This window comes from Moschus berezovskii, chromosome 5, assembly GCF_049115385.1.
Source record: "Moschus berezovskii isolate FMDL1 chromosome 5, NW_MosBer_1.0, whole genome shotgun sequence".
NCBI lineage: Eukaryota > Metazoa > Chordata > Mammalia > Artiodactyla > Moschidae > Moschus > Moschus berezovskii.
In genome coordinates this window covers 43,719,350-43,745,871 of record NC_142464.1, presented here as the reverse complement: position 1 = coordinate 43,745,871, position 26,522 = coordinate 43,719,350, and the positions used below count along the sequence as shown (strand labels likewise).

General features: G+C 37.2%; 1 protein-coding gene across 7 annotated transcripts in view; it reads right to left on the bottom strand.

Annotated features, from left to right (window-relative positions):
* FAM13A (family with sequence similarity 13 member A) overlaps positions 1-26,522 on the bottom strand; it is a 353,167-nt gene that overhangs the window by 156,603 nt on the left and 170,042 nt on the right. For all 7 annotated transcript variants that reach the window (XM_088836241.1, XM_055434557.2, XM_055434553.2 and 4 more), the window contains one exon: positions 15,695-15,769. In XM_088836241.1, coding sequence (XP_088692367.1) covers positions 15,695-15,769 — 75 coding nt within the window. The remainder of the gene's footprint in view (positions 1-15,694; positions 15,770-26,522) is intronic.

Genomic DNA, 26,522 nt, shown 5'->3' with positions numbered 1-26,522 from the left:
ATAAGTACGTTGAAATGAAAGATACCAAAAGCGGAAATGTAAACAATAGTAAACCTGTATACAGAAATATGGGATTCCCAGGTGGCACTAGTGGTAAAGAACCCATCTGCCAATGCAGGAGACATAAGAGACACTGGTTCAATCCCTGGATCAAGAAGATCCACTGGAGGAGGCCATGGCAGTCCACTCCAGTATTCTTGCCTGAAGAATCCCATGGACAGAGGAACCTGTCAGGCTACAGCCCACAGGGTCACAAACAGTCATATATGACTGAAGCCACTTTGCATGCACACATGCAGAAATACATGGAATTTCGTTAGCGATATAAGAAGTAAGCAATTTAGAACAAAGTCTTAGTTTTAGTACTTTAGGCTCATAGACAAAAATTAAATCATAATACCTAATGCTGATGAGGATGTATGCAATTGGCACTCTCATATTTTCCAATGGCTGTGTAAATTTTTATAACTCTTTAGCAAAAATTTAACTTAGCAATAGGTTTTAAGGGCCATAAAAATATTTTTATCTTTTGAACTGGTAAATCCACTTTTAGCAATCTATCCTGAGGACATAATTCTTGCTAAGCAATAAACTTTATGCTGAAAAGTGTTTAACCCACAGTATTTATAATCACCGAAAACCTGAAATGTGAGAATGATTATCACTGTTATTATGAAGTCTGTACTAACAAAGAAAATGCTTATAAAATATATTAAGGGAAAACAGTAGAAAATAAAATTGCTTATATATTTTTCAAATCCATTCACATATATGTAGGAAAAGAGGCAAAAATTATTTGCTAAAATTCTAATAGTGATTATATTAATAGAAGTAGAAAGGGAGGAGCTAGATTTTTGCTATTTTCCTTTACTGCCTTTTTCAATGTAATCTTCCTTTTATAATGAAATTAACAAAAGAAATCTTTGATGGCTCCCCACTATTGGTTTAATAAGGTTAAATTTATGAGCACCATCTCCTATTCAAGGTCCTCTTCAGCTCACCTCCACTTTCACTTGAATCTCACTCCCTAATTGCATCCCTCCCTTAACATGTTCCCTCCCAGTGAGTCCAATAGTGGTACTCATTTTAAGTTTACTTAGTTGAGTAGACATTTTTTTTTTTGAACATTTCCTGACCCACTCTCTGTGGGATAGAGATATATTTTAGGTGATGCAACGTGGAACTTTTAAGAAAAGTTCTATTCCCATAAGAAGATTGTTTATGAAACCTGTAACCTATTTAATTTGAAAGCTCTATACTAGTATCACTATCACTACACAAGTAATTTCTTTTATTTTGTGGACAGAAGAGTTCCATTCAGTCGCTCAGTCGTGTCCGACTCTTTGCGACCCCGTGGACTGTAGCCTACCAGGCTTCTCCGTCCATGGGATTCTCCAGGCAAGAATACTGGAGTGGGTTACCATCTCCTTCTCCAGGGGATCTTCCCAACCCAGGGATCAAACCCGGGTCTCCCGCATTGGAGGCAGACGCTTTAACCTCTGAGCCACCAGGACAGAAGAGTAATCCATTTTATTTCCAATATACCATATATATCAAAATAGGAAGTAAAGTTGCTTCAATTAATCAGTTTAAAGGAGTTGAGTTATATTCCACATCTAGAATTTTGTTCTCTTATTTAACATTCATTCCATTAAAATTTTAAGAGGCAAAGCAAACAAACATTCAATATTTATTTTTCAATATAATAATTAGGTAAAGCTAATGACAGGATTATTAGAACTGGGGTAGTATTTAGTGATGGTTTTAAGAAACTTCTTTAGCATTTATAGTTATTCAGTGTCTATAAATTCTGGGTATGAGAGGCCTTAACAAACAAGTACATTTTACATTTGCATTTGATAGTGCGAAACAGTAAACAAATATTTATCACATTGAGGAAAAAGTCCAAACTTTGTGGCCTAATATGAAACTTAACCTATAATTTTCCATAGCAATATCCACAGTATTGGTAACGTTGTTGGATTCCTAGGATACCCCTCTAAAGCCTATCTTTACATTGAGAATTATCTTATTACATTGAGAGTCTGGTAGGACAGCCTGAGAAAGTCTTGTATCCTGAAAGTTTAGTTGACATATAGAATGGTTTTCAGAATGGCTGATGAGAATATGAAGTCATGCGCAAATGGACACCTTTACACACAAGACACGTCCAATGTGGATAACTGAGAAGAGCTGCTGTCATCACCGAGAAAATAAAGTCACTACAAAAACAGTTCAGAACTTTTGCACTTAAGAAAGACTCTAAGTTATGGGTAAAGAAGTAAAAAAAAAAAAAAAATGAAGAAAAAAGATAACCACAAGGCCCTGCATGCTCACTCCATGTCCTAGGCAGTACATCAATTACTTAGTAAACTTTAATTCTCACAACTTTTCTGCCATGGATGCAGAATAATGCAATACACCATGTAGGACTACAGAAATGGGAGAGGTGCTATGAGGGTAAAGAGTTTGATCTCTAGGTTCAAATATATCTGGCCCTTATTATCCATACAACTTTGGGAAAATTAACTAGCCTCTCTTAAACGTCCATTTTCTCATGTATAAGGAAAGAAGAAAAATGAAGGTATTGTAAGTACTGTTAAAGTAGTAGTAGAAGTGTTGGTCACTTAGTCATATCCAACTCTTTTGACCCCACCAACTGTAACCCGCCAGTCTCCTCTGTCCATGGAATTCTCTAGGCAAGAATACTGGAGTAGATTGTCATTCCCTTTTCCAGAAATTTTATCTGATCCAGGGATCGAACCCAGGTCTCCTGCATTGCAGGCAGATTTTTTTGCTGTCTGAGCTATAGGGAAGTCCTTCATCTATAAAGAAAGAAGAAAAATGAAGATATTGGTAAGTACTGTTAAAATTTCTTCCAAGCACATAATAGAGTTGTATTTCCTGGATGCAATATGATTAGTTCCGGCTAAATGAGTTATGACTAGAAGCGAAGAAATTATTTTTGAGTCAAGGACAGAGGAGAATGGCGGGCTACAGTCCATGGAGTTGCAAAGAGTCGGACACAACTAAAGTGACTTAGTGTGCATGCATGCAAGGCATTTAACTGTCAATGCAAGATCCCACAGAAATCTTTTTCCTCTGGCACCACAATGGCCACATTTGAGATGGGTTACTCTGTCAGAAAAGATCCTCAAGCAACCAGAATAAACAGAGCCCACCTGTCAATCTAAATTGGACAGGTAGCATGAGCAAGAAATAAATGTAGTTTTAAGCCACTAGGATTATGGGATTGCTTTATTACTGAAGTGTAACCTAGGCAAAATAGATTGATGAAAGTAATTTCTATCTTATAGTGTCATGAAGGTTTAATAAAGTAGTATCAGAAGTATTTTTCACAGTGTCTAGCAAACATTTCCCAGGTGGCTCTAGTGGTAAAGAACCTGCCTGCCAATGCAGGAGAACTAAGAGACACTGGTTCAACCCCTGGGTTGGGAAGATCCCCCAGAGGAGGAAATGGCAGCCCACTCCAGTATTCTTGCCTGGAAAACCCCATGGACAGAGAAGCCTGGCAGGCTACAGTCCATGGGGTCACAAGGAGTCGGACACTACTAAAGTGACTTAGCAACAGCAAACAGTAAATACTCAAAAAGTGACATCTATAAGATAATTATTATACATTATTATCTTTTATAAGTTAGAATACTGAGGTTGTAAAATCTTCTGTGATGTGCCTCAGGACACGCTACTGTTGAGTGGCAGAGTTGCTTCTGTAACATGCACAGCCAAAGATCTGTTTATTTTTAAAGTCATCTCACTCTCCTCTTGTCATCAAACCTGGCCAAAACAAATGCCCAACCCTCTAATAACTATTATCTTTTTGTTCATACTGTGCCTTTTTTGTTACTCTTCTAAAATTTGACTTAACCTCTATTTCTTCCACAAAATCGACTGGAATCAATTTAATTGCAGACAGTCCATTGTACTTATTTGAAACATAATTTCATGTGATTTTATAAGACAGCTGTATATGGCATGGGGTGTAAAGAAAGGAAACTGCATTTCCCAGAATCCCTTGCCAGTAGGATTCTGGTTAATCTCTTCTAAGGAGGAATTCGCATGAGCTTTGAAGGCAGAGGAGAAAACAACATACTTTGAGGATTTTAACTGCCTCATGGAAATGACTGAAAGCAAACAGATTGGATGTTAATCATGTTTTTACATTTGGAGGGAGTTTACTATAAATCTTGCCTCACACCACAGCAAAAGAATCAACAAACCACTACCATTACCACAAAAAAATATCAGGCCAAACTAAAGAAGTCTTCGCTGTGCAAGAGGTAAAACAATTCCTGAGACACCAAACTTCCACAAACAGGGGGCAAGCTGTAGTTTAAGGAAGATACAATTACTGCGCTCACTAACAGGGGAGTAATGACATGGAGGAAATTCTAAAAGGTGAAGGCAGCTTTCAGAGAGAAAAAGGAAATACAATTTCTCACAGAAAGTGCCTCCATGACTTCTGTGCACGTGTATGTGTGTGTCCTGAAGTAAGAGTGGGACTGTTTAGTACAAACAGTACTGTTTGTACATGGGATGCATGTGCGTAGAGGGATGGACTCTTTGTCTTTTAATTTCACAGAGTCTCAGAACAAGGAGAACCATGTCTAGACCTGATGGAGCATTGATGTGTCTCCTAGATATTTTGGAGATTGAGTTGGTTGTAATGACCGGCTGGTTCTTTGGATTTTCATCCATGCAGAGGGACTAAGTGTGTTTTCTGCAGGGTAAAAGAAATGGAAAAAAAAATGTATTTGGCAAACAGAAGGGCAGGCTGTAGCAAGAACAATGTTATGTACTCATCAAATCCTAGATCATCTTCCTTTCCCTGGGCACAATGGAAAACTACATTTACAGACTCCCACAAATGTTCCTGAGTTCTGGAATGTGAGCAGAAGGGACAAGAGATGCTTCTGTTGCTAAGGCGGTTAAGTATCTATGAACTCTGCACACACTTTTTTTTTCTTTTTCACTCCTGAGATTAGAAGCCACCTTTGAAATGACATAGTTGAAGGATGGAAGCAGCCTGAGACCTGAATCACTGTTTGGATATTTTCTACCTATAAATCCTCCTCCAGCTGCATTGCACTGTGACAGGAGAAATAAACTTTATAAATGAAGTCATTAATATTATGTGGCTGTTACAAAAGTTGTCACTAACGATTGTGATCGGACTGGTGATACTTCTTGAAGAGGACAAACCAGGGAAAACTGGAACAAAAAGGTCAGTGAGATCTCTAGGACTAATGAGCAATCATGGCAATCAGGTTACGATTTGGTTGTTTGCCAAATATGACAGTGAACTCAAACGTAGATCTGAGATCAGAAAATTGGTCCGGCATAGTGATGTCTTAATTTAGTCGCTAGTATATATGTCTGGGCTCCAGCTCCTTCAGGTAAGTAATAGAGTTTTTTCAACTTTGCATCCCAGGCACACAGTGCAGAAGAGATGAGATGAAATGTCCAAACTGAGCATGAGCTTCAGGCTGTTTCTCAAAGCAGAGCAGATACGCAAGAGGAGATCATTTTGGTTGTAGAAAGTTAGCGAGCAAGTATCTAGACCCAGACTTAGGAAGCTGGGTTCTCAGGACCAGTGAGACCAGGCCAGCTATGCTCTGTGTGCCACAGCAGTGCTAGTCAAGAGACATTTCACAGAGGTCCCTCCATTCCTTGACCTGGGGTCACAGCAGGTTATAGCATCTGGAAAGAGGCTAAGTATAGAGGTTACATTAGCCAAGTTATTAGATTAAAAGATTACGCAGGAACACCCAGATATACCATATTTGTATTATCTTTTAAAATGACTATTTAACTCTGTATTATTTTTTACTTGATAACATATGTATGTGACTTAGCATGCACGCATATATATGTTTTAAAATATCATAAAACATAGGAGAATACTATCTAAATAACTGAATCTATATGTCATTAATCATAAAGAGATTCCAGGAATTCTTCAAATAGATTAGTGGTGATTTATGAAACTAAATAAATAATATGCTTACAAAAAAGAAAAGATTTAGTCATAGATATAACTAGTAATAAATGAACAAAGGTATTTACTTTTCAAAATTTTACACTACTGAGCACTGAAGAGATAGGTTTCCAAAGTGATTTCCTGAGATAATGAAAGAGGCAAAGAGAATTTTATCATCTAGCACCTATATAGGGAAGATGGAAAAATATAGAACATTTCTACCTGGTGAAATAAACATCTATCTGTATGTACAAGCATATGGGAGCAGACAAAGCAGATAGGAAATTATTAGATGAAAAGCTCTAAAGGAACAAATCAGGAAAAGAAACAAAGCCCAGAATCTTAAATTCCAGAAATAATTGTGTTTAGTGGTTACTGAACTTTTTCCACAGGAAAATGTACTAAATTTTACTAGATTTTTACAAGCACAAATTCTATAATCACACACAAATGACACTGTTTTTATATGATATAAAATTTAAAAATTGATTGATTTGTTCTTAATTATTTATTAAGGGTTCACTATGTCCTGGCATTGTGAAAGTATTACCAAAATAAAAGGAAGGAAGAAAATGACATGATTCTAAAAGAATTCTCTAATGTAATAAAGACACTCGATACATCAGAAGAGGCTGTTAGTAAGCAAAGCAAATATATTTAAAAGAATTGGTCATTAAGCTTCAGTATCATATCACAGAAAACGTATTTAAAATATACGTCTGTGGAGGAAAAAGTGATAAACATTAAGAAAAAAGATCTACCTTAAGAATAATAGATATAGAATAAATAGTAACAGAGGTTGATGAATCAGGGAAACAAATACAATAGAGAATCAGCAAAACTAAAAGCTGCACAGTCTAAGAAAACAAATTTCTAGCAATCCTAATCAAAAACAAACGAGAAAATGTCCCAAGATAATAGTAAAAATGAAAAAAGACAACAGATAAAGATTTTTTAAAGACTACAATAAAGATTTTAAAAATAAGAGGAAAAATTAACATTTTTATGCCGATTAATTAAAACAGACTATTTTCTAGAAAATATAACATCAAAAAACTAAAAATAGAACTACTATATGATCCAGCAATTCTACTTCTGGATATATACCCTAAGAAAATAAAAACAATAATTTGAAAAGATACATGCACCTTAATGTTCATAGCAGCATTATTTACAATAGCCAAGACAAGGAAACAACCTAAGAGTCCATCAACAGATGAATGGATAAAGAAGATGTGTGTGTACACACACACACGTACCTATAATGGAATACTATTCAACCATAATAAAGAATGAAATTTTGCCATTTGTAACAACATGGATGGACCTAAAGAGTATTATGCTTAATGAAATAAGTCATACAGAGAAAGACAAATACTCTCCTATCACTTGTAAGTGGAATCTAAAAAATAAAACAAATGAATAAACATAACAAAGTGGAAACAGACTCATAGATGTGGAGAACAAATTAGTGGTTACTAGTGGGGAGAGGGAAGGGCAGAGAAGAAAGCTGTGGGTAGGGGATTAAGAGGTACAAACTACTACATATAAAATAAATAAACTACAAGGACATATTGTTCAGCACAGGGAATATAGCCAACATTTTACAATAACTTTATGGATGGACTACAATCTATACAACTTTTGAATTACTATATTATGTACCTGGAAACTATATAATATTAGAAATCAACTATATTTTAATAAAAAACTAATAAGAATAAAAACATGAATAGGACTATTGAATATACAGCTAAAAAACAACTTGCCAAATAAATTTAGAAAGCAAAACAAAATTGAAAACATATAAATCAGTAAACCTCACTAGACCCAGACACGTTTATATTCTATCAAATAATGAAGGCACTGATAACCCTCATCTTAAACTGTTTCACAGAGTAGAAAAGATTCTCCTCAGTTCATTTTATTAGACTAGCACAACCTTTATACCAAAAGTAGATTAAACAAAACATTTTATTAACTTAGATTCAAAAATACTAAGTAAAATATCAGTTATCTAAAATTTTCATGGTATTTAAAAACACGTATCAAGGTCAGGTTCAGAATTGGTTTATTCCAGTGAGGCACTGTTGCTTTAAGATTAGAAAATCTATGAATAAAACTCTCCACAATAAATGAATATGGGAGAAAAACCAGGCAATGATTATAACAGATGTGAAGGAACATTTGCTAAAATTTAACATTCACTCAAAATAAAATTCTTAGCAAAATATAAGTTTATAAAACATACCTACCAAGCACTGAAAGTAAATATCATAAACCTAATGACTGTATGTATGAAGAAAAACATATATGAAAATATACGGACACTAATTACTTCCATATGAAACAAAAAACAAGAAGCAAATAATTTACATGTTCCTTTTCAAGATTTTATCAGAGGTCTGCTATGTGCCTGGCACTGTGAAAGAATGACCCCCGTCCCTCACCCTCCCCAAAAGGAAAAGAAAAAATGCCATGATAATATATAAAAATCAAGTGTAGAAACTTTCCCTTAGGAAGCAATGCAAGAAGACATGCTATCATCATTTCTACTTAACCTTATACTGGCAGTCCTTAAACATACCACAGGAGAAAAGAAACTAAATGATAAGAGGTTTGAAAGGGAATAAACAATTCTCATTATTTCCAGATGATACGATTGTCTACAAAGGAAGTCAAAGAGAATTGCTCAACAAAATATTAGAACTAATAAAAACTTGACAAGATTTTCAGATATAAAGTCAACAATAAAAATCAGTTTCAACACTAAACATCAGCAACAAAGTTTGAAGACATCAGCAACAAAGTTTGAAGGTATAATAAGTACTCCATTTATAATATCCACAAAAAGGAGATCTAGAATAAAAATTATAATTTGGGGAACAGCTAGAAGAAAATTATATTTTAAAAAAAGTCAAAGACATTAAAGAGGATCTGAGTAAATAGAAAGTTACATGATGGTCATGGATAGAACACCATGTTCATGAAATTAATTCACTTTAAATTCTAAGTAAAATTTCTCATAAAACTTGACAATATTTAACTGCAAAAGCGAAGGACCAAGAATGGCAAAGATAATTTTCATGAAGAAAAAGTTGAAGAAAAATATACTACCAGATATCACTAATTAAGACACTGGGGTAATGAAATAAAAGAAACGCATAGAAAAAGCAACAAATAATACAGTACAGAAACAGACATAAAAACATTTGACATATAATGGAACTACTATTTCAAAAAGTGGACGAAAGATGAACTGTTGAACAAATACACTGAGTTGACTGATTTTCATCGATAAAACGAGGATGCTACTTTATGCTATACACAAAATTCCATTTCAAATGAACTAAGACCTATATATATATGCAAAGCAAACTTTAAAACTTTTGTAAAATAATAAAAAAGATTTTTCAACTGACCTCAAAGTAGGTGCTGCTGCTACTGCTAAGTCGCTTCAGTTGTGTCCGATTCTGTGCGACCCCATAGACAGCAGCCCACCAGGCTCCCCTGTCCTTAGGATTCTCCAGGCAAGAACACTGGAGTGGGTCGCCATTTCCTTCTCCAATGCATGAAAGTGAAAAGGGAAAGTGAAGTTGCTCAGTCGTGTCTGCCTCTTTGAGACCCCATGGACTGAAGCCTACCAGGTTTCTCCGTCCATGGGATTTTCCAGGCAAGAGTACTGAAGTGGGGTGCCATTGCCAAAGTAGGTGAGGATTTCTTAAACAAGATATAAAAAAGCACAAAACCCCAAAACTGATGAATCTGAGTCCACTGAAATAAAAGCTTTCAAACATTAAAAGACACTATATTCAATATGGGAAAAAACCCAGAAAATTGGGTGGAAGTATCTGGAATACATATAACTGACAATAGATAGCAAACTCTCATAAATCATTAAGAAAAAAAGAAAACAACCAAATGGCAAAATTTTTCAATGGTAGAAGAAACAGCACATATATTAATAATAAAAAATATGATAAAAGCTTAATAAACATATGAAAACATAAACACATGAAAAACACACTGCCCATGTGGTAGACTATATTACAGTGAGGTACAAATTAACTCAGAAATCTCAGTGGTGTAACAAACCAGAGGTTTGTTTTTAAGTCATGACACAGATCCAATGCAAGTAGACAGGCAGCTCCATAGATGCATGTTCCACTGTCTAGTTAATGAACTATGAGAAAAAGCTGAAAAGCCTTTGAGAGTTGTCACTTCTGCTCACAGCCTATTGTCAAAAGTAGTTGGCTGGCCTCACCTACCCGCAATGGGGCTGGGAAATGGAGAAACACAGGATATTCAGTGAAAAATAAATGTCTCTGTGATGACAAGAAATAAGAGAAATTCAAACTAAGGCAATACCAAGTTGTTTCCTACACTCATTAGATTGGGGGGAAACAACCACAAGAACTCTGATATTACCAAGGATTTGAGAGAATGTGAAAAACGGAAACAGTCACACATAGCCACTGAACATGTAAACTGGCCCATTTTAAGAGTATTTATAACACATGGACAAAGATGTACCTACATATGATCCTATTTCTATATGTGCAAAAGGTGTCATGTTAAAATTACTCACTTAAAATGGATCTGTAATAGCAAAATACTGGAAGTCATCTAAATATTGGAGACAATCTAAATATTAGAAAAATAAAGAATACCTAAGTAAACTGCATTATATATTCTTATTGAAAGTGAATATTGATAGGACACATTTTATTGAACAGGAAAAAGAAAACTGCAGAAGGTGATAGACTGTATATTTTAATATACAATTGTAAAGCGTCTGCCTCCAACGCAGGAGACCCGGGTTCGATCCCTGGGTCGGGAAGATCCCCTGGAGAAGGAAACGGTAACCCACTCCAGTATTCTTGCCTGGAGAATCCCATGGACGGAGAAGCCTGGTAGGCTACAGTCCACGGGGTCGTAAAGAGTCGGACACAACTGAGCGACAGAACGGAACGGAAAATCTACACAACTATGATATCTATGCCTGATATACATACAGGCATTCAGTTAATCTATAAAAACATGTATTGAAATTGTAAACAATTGCAAAACAGGGAGGAGAGAATGGTATGTTAGGGTATATTAATCATAAAACAATTTGTATCTTTTAATTCTATTATAGGTCATAAAAACCTAAGAAAATAAAAGTGTTTAAAAATTACTCTTTGGTTAACACTTATCAAGTAAGGCTTTTTATATTAATGATAATTAGAAGCAGTTTCAAAATTTCAAAATAGCTGAATATGGTATGACAACATATGAAATGTTATGATTATTAGATAATGTGTATATATTAAGTATAGTGTCTGGCACTTGATCAGTATTAGCAATCATCACTATTACTGCTACTACTACTATTACTTTTATTAAATAAGCACACAAACTAAGCTGATACATGGAAACACATACTGAAACAACGTTCAGTGGAAAAGCAGAATACTAATTAGAATGTTTTACAAATTAAAGCAAACACAAAATACATTCACATCCATTAACAATGACTTTAAAATAACTTTGAATCTTGGTAAAATTAAATGTTTATTAAATAAATTAATTTGTAAATTTAATTATACTGCCACTAAAATTTCTCAAAATTCTACATTAGTCTAAGTTTCTAGTTTACTTTGCTAATAGGCATAGGCATTTGAAAAATCATTTAAGAAACTACAAATATGACAACTGGTTTCATTTTGAATAAAATCTCTTTCATAAATGATGCATGATCCCTGAAATTATTAACCTCTGAAAATAAAAATAATTTAACAGTTGCTTCTACTACATAACTGTTTACTTGATAACTGCACTATTTTTATCACAGTTAACATTTTACAGTTAATATTACCTGATTTACTAAAAGAAATATCTATAAAAGCACTAGAAGAACTCAGTGATTAAACTATTATGTGCTTGTAAATTTAATTTTACCAACTGAGCTATCAGGGAATCAGAAAGGAAACAGATTAGCTTGTATTTTATACCTTTACCCAGCACTGAATTAATTGGACAGTCCTTCTTATACAATGGCCTGAACTTTTTTTTTAACCAAGGTCAACAAGAACATAGCAAGTTCAGTGGGAAGTCCAGGTCATACACCAAGGGGAGAGAGAAGAAAGATAGTTTTTTCCCCTCAGTTCCTGGATCCTCTTCAGGGTTTATACTGTGACCAATGAATATGAGCTATGAGGCTTATTTAGAGCCACTGGCATTTGCATTAGGCAGAAGAAGATTTTGTCTCTTCTCCTCAAATCATGATCATACTAGGTTACAAGAACCTATGTCTATGTTTTACACCTCTTTAAAAATCTGTTTGATGTTCCCTTCTGTATTGTCTATTCCAGTTGCTTGTTTGCATATATAGTCTATCCAGTATGGGGCATGACATGGTTATATGAGCATGCCCTTGAACTAACAGGTGATCATTGCTCATCCAGGAAGTATCATGGCACTGTGTAATGAAGGTATCATTTATTTTTTCCAGCGGACTCAGGTCAAGAAGAGGTTTTCCTATGTAAGGGAGAGAAATACAATCCTCCCCATTGCCTAAGAGCAGAGACAACAGCTAGCAGAGGGAACACAGATGGGGACAGATGGCTTAGACTAGAGAGACATCTCCAGAGCCAATGGGACACATGCCATTTCTGGATTACCATTTTACATCTCTAGCCATATAGGGATCAGAGATATTTAGCTGTCCAAGGCACATACAGCTGTAACTAGAGATGTCTGAGAAAGACTGCTATGGAGGCCAAATGAAGTAACATTAGTACCAAGGATACACATCATTCTCACAGTTTCCTAAGTCATTCTAGAAAGGACACACCATCCACATTTTGTTTTTCATGTCAACTATATTTTGAAGGTGTTTTCAGCTTCAGCTTTCAAAGATCAACTGCTGGAAAAAAGATCTTTAATGCAATCTCGGTGAAAGAGTTTGTGCCTTATAATCTTGTGTAGCTCACATGCTCTGCCTCATTTCTGGGGATTTGAAACTACAAGGATTTTAATCACCTCTAAAGTAAGCAAAGCTAAGCAAAGATTAGTGTGCTCATGTAAATTTAAACTTGCTCATGTAAGACCACAAAAAAGCTAAAGTCACAAACTGCAGATTAACCAGTGAAGCAATTTCTCTATTTAATTAGCTTGGTCATGAACAATACAGTGAGACTCACAGAGGGTAATCAATGCCCATTATATTATATGATTCTCTATATGCCTGAAATATTCCAAATTGGATTAATTTCATAAGAATAAAAGAATCCCTTCAAACAATTTTTATGACAGATTTCAAGATTATCTTACATTTAGAAAGTGATTCATCTAAGGTCTCTTCACCTAAAAGTAGGTATGCCAATAAAAATGAAGATAATGAACAAATGTTACCTAAAAATGTTTCTCAAATCCTATATTTTTCAATGCATTTGTCTTGGTGAGCATATTCTTGACACTGAATTTTTAACAGTAAACAAGATTTCTTCTAGAGAACTGAAGGTATGTAAGTTCGTATAGAAAATATATTAGTAAAAAGATTTAAAAAAATAGTCTGATCTGGAAAGAAAAGCATAGTAGTTAAAATAATTTTCTGGAAAAAAAGGTGGAAAAAGTTTCATAAAAAATATTTTTAAAAAATCAAAAAAAAAAAAACAAAACTGTAGCCTCTTACTGTAAGATACTAAGTAATGACTCACATTTAACTTGATTTGCCTTTAAAAATAAAGCCAAAATCATTTTTATAATAATGTGTAATTAAAACTAAAGACAAGAATCCTTTAAAATTTTGCCCACAATGTCCTCTAGAAAATTTGGAGAAAATTTAGTCTTAGAATTGGAGAAAAACAAAAAGTAGCTCTATAAATATCACAGGACTTCTTTGGTGGTCCAGTGGTTAAGAATTCTCCTGCGAATGCAGGGGACACAGGTTTGATTCTTAGTCTGGGAAGATTCCACATGCCTCGGGGTAACTAAGCCCGTGCACCACAGCTGCTGAACCTTCACACAACTAGTGAAGCCCATGTGTTCTAGAGCCTGGGCTCTGAAACAAGCCGCTGCAGAGAGAAGCCCGCAGACCACAACTAGAGAGTAGACTCTGCTCACCACAACTAGAGAGAGCCTGTGCACAGCAAAGAAGATCCAAAATAGTCAAAATAAATAAAAATTAAAAATATACAGTGGCCAGTTAGGAATATCATACACACCTAGTATATAGGAGAGTGAGTGAGTGAAGTTGCTGTCGGGTCTGACTCTTTGTGACCCCGAGGACTGTAGCCTACCAGCCTGCTCTGTCCATGGGATTCTTCAGTCAAGAATACTGGAGTGGGTTGCCATTTCCTTCTCCAGGGGATCTTCCCAACCCAGGGATCAAACCTGGGTCTCCCACATTGCAGGCAGATGATTTACCCTCTCAGCCACCAGGGAAGCCCAGTATATAGAAGTTCTACTTAAAAGATTTAAGATTTGGAAAGGGACTCTAAAATTAATGCAATCACTCTTCTGGGTGTAGCAAATAAATTCTCATGATATACTCTCAGTTAAATGAGTTTTTCTTCTCAGTAGCAAAACAAATATGTGCATTTTGAAATAGTCTTAATAAGGAAAACAAAATTTTACACATTATACCCTTTATTCTGTCATATGTATGATAGTGCATATCAAAAAGTCTTAAAACAATACCTGCTGGAGAGGTTGTGGAGGAAAGGGAACCCTCCTACACTGTTGGTAGGAATGTAAACTGGTACAGACATTATAGAGAACAGTATGGAGGTTCCTCACAAAATTAGAAATAGAGCTATCATATGATTCATCAATCCCATTCCTGGGCTTATATCTGGAGAAAATCATAATTCAAAAAGATGCATGCACCCCAATTTACAATAGCCAAGACATAGAAGCAACCTAAATGTCCATTGACAGGGGAATGAATAAAGAAGATGTGGTGTGTGTATGTATACACACACACATACAGTGGAATATTAGTCATAAAAAAGAATGAAATATTGCCATTTGCAGCACATGGATGGATTTGGAGCTTATCATACTAAGTCAAGTAGGTCATACAAGAGAAAGGCAAATAATATATGGTATCACTTATTTGTGGTAGCTAGAAAATGATACAAATGAATTTACTTACAAAACACAAACAGACTCACAAAACAAATTAGAAAACAAATTATGGCTACCAAAGGGGAAAGGTAGGGGTGAGGATAAGGAGGTTGGGGTTAACATACACACACTACTATACATATAATAGATGATAACAAGAATCTACTGTACAGCACAGGGAATGCTACTCAGCACTCTGTAATAATCTATATGGGAAAAGAATCTGAAAAGTAATAGATGTACGTATAGGTACAACTGAATCACTTTGCTGCCCATTTGAAACTAACACAACATTGTAAATCAACTATACATCAATACAAAAAAATACTGAGCAATACAAAAATAAAAATATCACTGTTAAATAATAAGTGTGTTGAGCATTTTTGGATGACTATAATCCTGGATTACACAGCAAATATAACATATAAAGCATAAAAAGTATATGTTATATTTAAGACCACTAGGTCCAAAGAAGGTGGGGTGGTGGTGCTGAGGGAAATGCAAGCAATAGAACATGGAAACACAAGAAGATAAAGAATCTTCCTAAATGTTTCTGCCTAAAGAGCAGAGATAGCCTACCTTGGTTATTGGAGATGGTTTTTGTGAGTCTCTTTCGAAATCTTTTGTTAGAAGGATGTTCTTACAATTGGCCTCCTATAAAAGAAGTATGAAAGAAACATTAGAGATTGAAGAACACTACCCTAATCAAAAATTACAATACAGTGAAAATCATTCTGGATTGAGTTGTTCACACCAGAAGCTAGTGAGATTGTAGTGAGAAGCCAAAACATTTCTTTTCTTCATCACATGCAACAGTGAAGTAACATAAGACAGTGACAGAATCAGTATGACACCTATAGGACATATATATTCTAAGATGATATACCATGTCACTTACATATTCATAGACAGCTCACCTCTCCTTTGGAGAACTAAAGAGTAATTTTCCAAGACATCAACACCAAACTTTGAGTTTCCAACTTTCTCCAAGTATTTCACAAATGGGTTTTGATTCTATAAATATTTTATCAGAAAACAAATTCCTTCATATTGTTTAGAAAACTGCTACTGAATAGTGACAATATCAATATCCTGAGAAAAATATCAGAGTATCTGTTTACAAAATATTTAAGCTTCTAAGTCCCTGGTTCATGCCAATATAGTATATGCAAAAATAAGAGCAGAGATTACGGGTGGCAGCTTACTTGGGGTTGGATAGATTTACTATTTATTTCTACATAATACCTGTATGCAGGTTAGGAAGCAACAGTTAGAACTGGACATGGAACAACAGACTGGTTCCAAATAGGAAAAGGAGTACGTCAAGGCTGTATATTGTCACCCTGCTTATTTAACTGATATGCAGAGTACATCATGAGGAACGCTGGGCTGGAAGAAGCACAAGCTGGAATCAAGATTGCTGAGAGAAATATCAATAACCTCAGATATGCAGATTCAGTTCAGTTCAGTTCAGTCGCTCAGTCATGTCTGAATCTCCATGACCCCATGAATCACAGCACGCCAGGCCTCCCTGTCCATCACCAACTCCCGGAGTTCACTCAAACTCATGTCCACAGAGTCGGGATATGCAGATTACACCACCCTTATGGCAGAAAGTGAAAAGAACTAAAGAGCCTCTTGATGAAAGTGAAAGAAGACAGTGAAAAAGTTGGCTTAAAGCTCAACATTTAGAAAACTAAGATCATGGTATCTAGTCCCATCACTTCATGGCACATAGATGGGGAAACAGGGAAAACAGTGGCTGACTTTATTTTTCTGGGCTCCAAAATCACTGCAGATGGTGACTGCAGCCATGAAATTAAAAGACGCTTACTCCTTGGGAGGAAAGTTATGACCAACCTAGACAGCATATTAAAAAGCAGAGGCATTACTTTGCCAACAAAGGTCCGTCTAATCAAGGCTATGGTTTTTCCAGTGGTCATTTATGGATACGAGAGTTGGACTATAAAGAAAGGTGAGAGCCAAAGAATTGATGCCTTTGAACTGTGGAGACTCTTGAGAGTCCCTTGGACTGCAAGGAGATCCAACCAGTCCATCCTAAAGGAGATCACCTGGGTGTTCATTGGAACGACTGATGTAGAAGCTGAAACTCCAATACCTTGGCCACCTGATGTGAAGAGCTGACTCATTTGAAAAGACCCTGATGTTGGGAAAGATTAAGGGCAGGAGAAGGGGACGACAGAGGATGAGATGGCTGGATGGCATCACCGACTCGATGGACATGGGTTTGGGTGGACTCCAGGAGTTGGTGATGGACAGGGAGGCCTGGCGTGCTGCAGTTCATGGGGTCACAAAGAGTCAGACACGACTGAGTGACTGAACTCAATACCTGAAAAGAATAATCTTGTTGTTTTAAAAAATAATACAGGGATTCACTTCTGAATAACCATTACGTTTAGTAAATTTTCCATAGATGATTCTATCTCTAGATTAAGATAGAACAAAAATATGTAACAGGAAGATGATAGATGACAATAATGCTAAGAATAAGTCAGATTTCTTTTACTTGCTCCATAACCTTTACCTCTGCATCTCATTTCTACTTTCAATCACCTAAATAATGAGCTTTTTTCAAGTTCATCTCACGGTTAATTAATCATCATCCTTTTTTAAGATCATCATCTTTTAAACAAAACTACAGTCTCCTTTGTTCATTCGTTCCGTCGCTCAGTCGTGTCCGACTCTTTGCGACCCCGTGGACTGTAGCCTACCAGGCTTCTCCGTCCATGGGATTCTCCAGGCAAGAATACTGGAGTGGGTTACCGCTTCCTTCTCCAGGGATCTTCCCGACCCAGGGATCGAACCCGGGTCTCCCACATTGGAGGCAGACGCTTTAACTTCTGAGCCACCAGGGAAGCCCAAACCACAGTCTACATACCTTGTAATGTTACTAAAATTTGCTGGGATTAAATTGTTTCTAAAGAAAATAGTATATTATTAGTATAAAACATCCCTAAAGGAAATAATAATACTCAGTTCAGTTCAGTCGCTCAGTCATGTCCGACTCTGCAACCCCATGAATCACAGCACGCCAGGCCTCCCTGTCCATCACCAACTCCCGGAGTTCACTCAAACTCATGTCCATCGAGTCGGTGATGCCATCCAGCCATCTCATTCTCTGTCGTCCCCGTCTCCTCCTGCCCCCAATCCCTCCCAGCATCAGAGTCTTTTCTATACTACTCACTAGTAATAAGTAATTACTAAATTATAGGATATATCAGGCATAGTGCTAAAGACTGCATTTATAATACCATTTCCAACTCAACAGTCTATGAGTTAAGTACTATAATTGTATTGTATTATCATTATTCCCCTTTGAACTATTAACATTACACAATAAAAGTGTACAGAAGTAAATTGCCTAATGTCAGACAGGTTTCAAAGATGGTTTTGAATTACTTTAAAGCCTGAGCTCTTATCATCTATAGATACCACTTATCATCCAATATGCTCAACATCTTCAAAGAGTAGGTTGTAGAACTACAGAATTTTAAATCCAAGAGAATTTTTAAAGAACCAGTGCTCAGCTACCCTCCCCCAATTTTACAAGTGAGAGATGTGGTCCTGTGTGACCAAAATCACACAGAGGGTGGGGCCTGGGCCACAGGTCTGTACATGGCACCTGTTCTCTGCTTTGTAGGGAGCAGTATTCCCAGACTTAGAGGAGATCAGAGCCTCTTGTGAACTGGAGTTGGGGGTGTGGGGGGTGTCACTGCATGCTGCCAACACATTCAGCTGCCTGTGGCCTCGCGCACAGCCCTGTGTATGGATCAAGGGTACATTTCTGAGATGTCCAAGTAAGTGAGCCTTCCAGTCCTACCCATTCCCACCAGTCACAACACCTGCTGGTGGGAAGTTGTTTACTGGAAACAGTGAATGAACCCATTCCCGTTTCTGACTCACTGTGAGAGGAATAAACTATAACCAGAATGACATTTAAAAGGTCCAAGTTATTAACTGCATAATCTGTTGTGTAATTTGGCTACACTTGGATAATATAATTAGGTATAATCCTTATACCTCTTTTAAACTACTAAATGTTAAATGTAAGTGTTAGAATGTGATGAGAAGAAAAAAGGCTGATTGGTAAGGGAAGTTAAAAGGAATAGCTGACCTTTGTTCATGTCTGTCTGGGTTTATAAATGCCTATAATTCTTTCTTCCTCATGCATAAACTAGAAGAGACGGTATTCCCTTTAAAAGTGATGGTATCACCCTTATTTTGCCTCCCTGTCCCTGTGAATTAATAAATATAAAGCTGACAGTCAGCTTTTCCCTAAAAGACTCTCAAAGTGCTTTCTGTAAACTTTTAACTGAAAATGCCACCTACATAAATTCTTTTATTTTTTGTTTTATGACTTCAAATTCAGACAACAGAGTTATTGTGAAGTTTAGTAGTCACAGCACAAAACGCAGAGTCAAAAGATCTGCTTTCTCATCCTAATTCTTGAACTAACCATCTCTAGGAAGCCAGGCAAACATTTTAACCTCTTGGATCTCTCCCTCAGTTCAAAGATCTACAGAAAAAGGGATTGATTATATGCGCTCCAAGAATCCTATCAAGTCTTAAATTTCAAGATTTCACGATTCTTCCAGGAAACAGTATTTATTGACTAAAGGTAAGCCATGTCCTCTTCAGAACTTCATTCCCAGAGTTCCATCAGAATGCTGCAGAGTTGTGGATACCCAAGCAGTGGCAGTGAGCTACAGAACACCAGCAACATTCCCTGCGGGGTAGTGTTACTCAGATTTCTAGAGAAAAATTAAGTAATTCAACTAGTAGCTTAAATCAGTAACCAATAATAACTTAATTTATTGTTTTAAAACAGATACAGTGTGGAAACTCGGTAATATATTATGAGAAACAGTTTAAAGATTAAGCCTTTTTAAAGTTGTGCTTTTAAAAACCACTTATACTTGCAGGCATATACCTGAGAATTAAAAATATATGTCCACACAAAACTTTTTACATGGGTGCTCATGGTAGCATTATTCATAATAGTCCATAAATGTAAATAACCCAAATGTCTATCAACTGATGATCAGATTTTTAAAAAATGGTGTATTCACACAATGGAATATTGTCCAGCTATAAAAAGGAATAAACTACTAATCTCTGCTAATAACATCATGAAAACAATATGCCAAGTGAAAGAAGCCAAACACAAAATGACAGACATATTGTGTGATTCCATGTATATGAAATGTCCAGAATAGGTAAATAGCAACAGGAAGTAGAATAGTGGCTGTCAGGGTCTTGGGAGTGACAAAAATGTTTTGGAATTAGGTGATGGTAATACAACTTTGTAAACATGCTAAAACTCAATACACTGCATACTGTAAACAAGTAAACTGCATGGTACATAAACTCTATCTACATTTAAAAAGCAAGGCTTTTAAAGCTAATCCCCAATTCTCAGGGCAAAGGGAAGGAACCTCAGGTTTGTGTTTAAACTCTTCCCTTAGAAGAACTTCTTTGCAAAGGTTTGAAGGGGAATGTTTTTAAGTATTAAACTATATGTGTGCATGGAAATTCTCTCAAATATTAACTGAACCCTATTATGTGTGGCATTCCAATGCTGGTCACTGGAGGATGGAATGATAACTTAGACACGAATATATTACACAGGGTATATTTATATTTATTTTAAACATTTCAACTGCTTGAATGAGACTTCTGACTCACTTGACTGCCCATTCTAATGACTCTGAGCAACAATCAATTGTTTAAACCTGCTGTGTCACTTTGGTATCATGAAAACACCACTTTAAAACACAATAGGGAAAGAAAAAAATACCTTGTTTGTCACAGCTTTGTTGGCCTTACCATTCACCTACTAATGACATTAAAAAATATAAACACAGTTGCTGTTCCCTCAGCTGAGCCCACTGATCCCAGATACTCACAGTGTGTGCCTGCACTTCATCCAGGTCTCTGTTCAGATTTTACTAGAGAGGACGCCCTCCCTGAACACCTCATCTACGTCACACTGGTCTCCCCACCTGCTGATGCTCTTTATTTCTTCCCTGTGCTCAGCAATATATGACTTTAATACTAAGTGGTTTCAATTCTTCACTGTCCATCTCACCCTACTCCAAGAGAAGACCTATAGCACTCACAACGTGAGAAGACCTATATCCTATCACTTATGAATATAGCCACAGGACCCAGTACAGTTTGGCACACAGCAGAAGCTCAATTGTCATAGTGAATGAGTAAACCAAATCAATGAACAATATCCCTTTCTAATTTTTTGCAATCCTTTATGCATTCCTCTTGTTTTTAATTCCCTCCTTAATCAGCTTACACTTCAGGACCTTTCATTCCTTCTCTAATGCCCTTCATTTCCTTCCTCTGGTCTTTAATCACTGCATTTATCTCATAAACGGAAGAATCCAGTGATATGCCTTCTCTGTGTTGAGAATGGAGCAACTGAAAGTGGCTGGGGAAAAAATTATACAATTGGTTGACTGCCATGTTAAATGTATTAACATAAATCTTCACAGCAATCCTGCTATATTTCTTTAGTAAGGTTTCTATTCTCCAAGATGCTATTTCATGTCTCCTCCTCTTTTCTTAAACCCCTTTTCTTCCATTTCTGCTTCACTGGAAAAAGAGATGCATCAGAGAAAGTTCTCATCACCCTTCCCCTGACCCCCCATCAAATTTACAAGCCACCCTCCATTCCTCCAGTTACAATAGAAGATTCTGGTCCTAACCAACCATTCCCTTAATGCCACCCTTAATCCTACCTCCTCTTATCTTCTCAAGGACATCACTCTTCCAATTCTACGCCCCACCCCCCCAACTCCCTCTCTATTAGACAAGTCCCATAATCACGGGAAGGCTCTGTAATTATCCTAAATAATCAAACAAAACTCACTTCCTTAATCTTACTTCTTCCATTAGTGGTGGTCCCAAGTTTTTTTTTCTTTCCTTTATAACCCATTCCTCCAAAATAGCTGTTTTCATGATCTCTACTTCTTTAGCTTTGATGCCCCCAAATCTGTTGTTGTTCTATATTTTTTTTAAATTTTGTTTTTAAGTGGTCACTACTCCACAGAAAGTACTAAAAACATTCACAATTTGGTCTCCATCTTACTCAGGTTCTTAGCAACATGTGACCCAGGTGACTACTTCTAATAGCTGTCACATCATCACTGGTAGGGAAAAAAAGTTGCCTAACTCACTGATTAACTTCACATGATCTCTTTGGATTCTGCTTCTCCTCTATACAATAAAGTTACATATCTACTCGGTTTGTTTTGTGTGTGTGTATTAGTCAGTCAGTTGTGTCCAGCTCTTTGTGACCCATGGACTATAGCCTGCCAGGCTCCTCTGTCCATGGAATTCTCCAGGCAAGAATACTTGAGTGGGTTGCCATTCCCTTCTCCAGGCGATTGTCCCAACCCAGGAATTGAACCAGGGTCTCCAGCATTGCAGGCAGATTCTTTACCATCTGAGCCATTCCTCTACTAAACAGAAGTTCGATGAAAGCAAATAACTTGTCTTTCTCGTGTGTGTGTTTCAGTCGCTCAGTCATGTCTGACTCTTTGTGACCCCAAGGACTGTAGCCTGCCAAGCTCCTCTGTCCATGGAATTCTCCAGGCAAGAATACTTAAGTGGGTTGCCATTTCCTTCTCCAGGGGAGATACCCGACCCAGGGATCAAACCTGGGTCTCCGTATTGCAGGCACATTCTTTACTGTCTGAGCTACCCATTAGGGTCTTTCTTGCTGCTACTGCTAAGTCACTTCAGTCGTGTCCGACTCTGTGTGACCCCATAGACGGAAGCCCACCAGGCTCCCCCGTCCCTGGGACTCTCCAGGCAAGAACACTGGAGTGGGTTGCCATTTCCTTCTCCAATGTGTGAAAGTGAAAAGTGAAAGTGAAGTCGCTCAGTCGTGTCTGACCCTTAGCGACCCCACGGACTACAGCCTACCAGGCTCCTCCATCCATGGGATTTTCTAGGCAAGAGTACTGGAGTGGCTTGCCATTGAACTTATTACTAAAACTACATGCCACTGAAAGTGCCTCATATAGCAGGGAGCTCAATAAATGTGTTGAATAAATAGTTGAATGAAATTGGAGTGACTCAAGGGTTGATGCAGAGAAGTCTTTTCCCAAATGATACAATGATCTCAGAGCATTTTAAATGCTTTTAGATACAACCAATATCTAGTGACTCCTAAATTTGTATCACTCACTATCTTTGACATTTCTACTGAGCTACTTATTTCTGTCTACTTGGCAACTTCACCTTGCTGTCTAATAAGCACCTAAATTTAGTATGTCCAAACCTGAGCTTTTGATTTATCAGCAAAAACATATTATGTCAGTCCTCAGTATCTTTGCCAGATTATCAAATGGTACCCTGTGACTTACGCCAAGGTCTTAGGTATTGACCTTGATGCCTTCCTTTCCCATACCTCACACCATCAACTCTACCATCAAGTCTAGTCAGCACTCTCCAAAGTAAACTGGGATTAATTCACTTCTATGTACATGGCCACCTCACTCATAGCCATCATTGTTCACCTAAATTACTTCAATCATCCTGCCTTCTACAAACTTGATGTACATAAATCAAATGAGGTCACTCCACAAGCAATGTCTTATTACTCCTGGAATAAAATCTAAACTTTTTATTGTTATCTACATAGTCCTGCAAGTTCTAGCCTGTCCATACCTCTCTAACCTCACTGACACCACTTGCCCCCTTCCTTACTATGCCTGAGCCATAGCGGCCTTCTTTTTCAACCTTCAAATACTCCAAGACCCTTCATGCCTCCAAGCATTTGCCCCTCATGTTCCCTCTCCCTCGAATGCCTCTCCACATTTCTTTAGCATGGCTGGTGTATTCTCATTCTTCAGCTCCTATGTCATCCCCTCAGAGATGCCTGCTTTAACAACCTCATTTAAAGTGGCTTCCCTGGTTACACCCTTACTGAAAGTGAAAGTTGCCCAATCGTGTCTGACTCTTTGCAACCCCATGGACTATACAGTCCATGAAACTCTCCAGGCCAGAATACTGAAGTGGGTAGCCTTTCCCTTCGCCAGGGGATCCTCCCAACCCAAGGATTGAACCCAGGTCTCCCTCATTGCGGGCAGATTCTTTACCAGCTGAGCCACAAGGGAACCCCAAGAATACTGGAGTGGGTAGGCTATCCCTTCTCCAGTGGATCTTCCCGACCCAGGAATCGAACCGGGGTTCCAGCATTACAGGCGGATGGATTATTTTACCAACTGAAATACGAGGGAAGCCCCAACACTCTTATTAATCTGCTTTAATTCAATCATGGTGATTATTCTAATTTGTAATTCACAATTTTACTTTACATTTAATTTATTTATTGTACATTAATTTTTTGCATGCTAAGTCACTTCAGTTGTGTCCGACTCTTTGTGACCCTATGGACTGTAGCCCGCCAGGCTTCTCTGTCCACGAGATTTTTCAGGCAAGAATACTAAAGTGGGTTGCCATGCCCTTCTCCAGGGGATTTTCCTGACCCAGGGATTGAACCGGTATCTCTTATGTCTCCTGGATTGGCAGGCGGGTTCTTTACCACCAGCACCCCTAGGGAAGCCAGGTTAATATTAACTTCAGTAGTCTTTAAAGTTTCATGTGGATAGAGATTTGTTTAGAATATCCCCAGTATTCAGTAGAGCTTCCCTGGTGGCTCATACAATAAAGAATCTGCCTGCAATGTGGGAGAACTGGGATTGATTCCTGGGTTGGAAGATCCCCTGTAGAAGGGCATGGAGTCTTGAGTGTTCATCAGTATCTTATAAATATTTTTTGAATGAATAAAGAGAACAATGAGAACTCCTACATTTCCCTTCCCTTTAGTATTAATTTCCAACCACTAAAGAAATGCGATGAATCTCCTTGATATTGAGAGTCAGATAATAATACATTTTTTTATTACTTGGATAATATGATGATGAGTGAGGGCAGGTGGCAAATAAGCTACTATTATGACAGGCAGTTGTCAGAGAGCTGCAGATGGTAGGCTGGGGTCAAACCACAACAAGTGATTTGGTTGAATTTAGTGACTTGGAGATCAGAGGACAGACAGTAATGGTGATATGGTTACAAGTGGGTGTAACAGCCAAAGCCTAAGGTCTTCTACAGGGAAGAGATACAAAGAACACTGCTACTTTGCACACAACCAGGATGCAATAAATGTCCCTGGCAGATTGCAGACCACTCCTTACAATACCATAAAAGTCTCCTCTTTAATTCATCTGTATCTGCATCTTCATCTGTATTGACTGACTATAACCAATGAACAAGCTGTTTTATTAAAACTCAAAAGCAGTATGATGTTATCTTTACATAAATAAATGGAACAAACTGAATTAAAATAGCATTTAACAGATTTTCATTATATAAATGTTTGGGAAGAAATCTGTAGTTCTTGGGCTTGGACCAGGGAAATATAAATGGAGGAGATGAGAGTAATAAAATTTCAGATGTATTTTGAACTCATTACTTTATAAACTGCAACTATAATATTCACAGCTACAACCTTAACTGTCTTTTAAGTCTCTTGAAAATTGCTTTACAGAGAATGGCAGCCAGTCATTTCTAATTAAAGAAAAAGGAATGAGAATGAATATAGCAAGGGATGGTGAAATTAAAAATTGAAACATCACTAAACATTAGAATTTGGACTTCCATGGTGACTCACATAGTAAAGAATCTGGCTGCAATGCAGGAGACCCAAGTTCAATCCCTGGATGGGGACGATCCCCTGGAGAATGAAATGGCAACTGACTCCAGTATTCTTGCCTGGAAAATCTCATGGACAGAGGAGCCTGGTGGGATACAGTCCACAGGTTCACAAAGAGTCAGACACTACTGAGTGACTAATGCTTGCTTTCTTCTAAACATTAGAATCTAGACTTGTGATTGTATTATTACAATCCACTATAGTTTTCCCTTCCTTTCACTCTGTTACCTCTTATAGAGAAGCTTTTTGTAATAATCTCATCAAAAACAGCTCTCCCCAGTTACTCACAACTTGTTTTGTTTCTTCATGGTGCCTCACGGTTTAAGACTGGTTTGTGTGTCCGTGTATCGTGCTGGAGGTATCAGATCTATTCTCAGTATCCGTGCATTTCTTTGTCCACCATGTTTTCTTGTTTCACAGTCTTGACTTGAAGAAGCTCTAACTTTTTTACTGATTTGCACAGGGGTTTGAATCTGTTGTCATAAGTGACCAAGCAAAGGCCAGACTCAAGCCTTTTTTATTTGCTGGTCTCTCTGCCTGGGAGGTTCTTCTTCCTCATATCTACATACATGACTTAATCCACCAAATCACTGTGATCTCCACTCACCTCAGAGAGGTCTCCCTCAATTCTCTATAGAAAATAGTGACTTC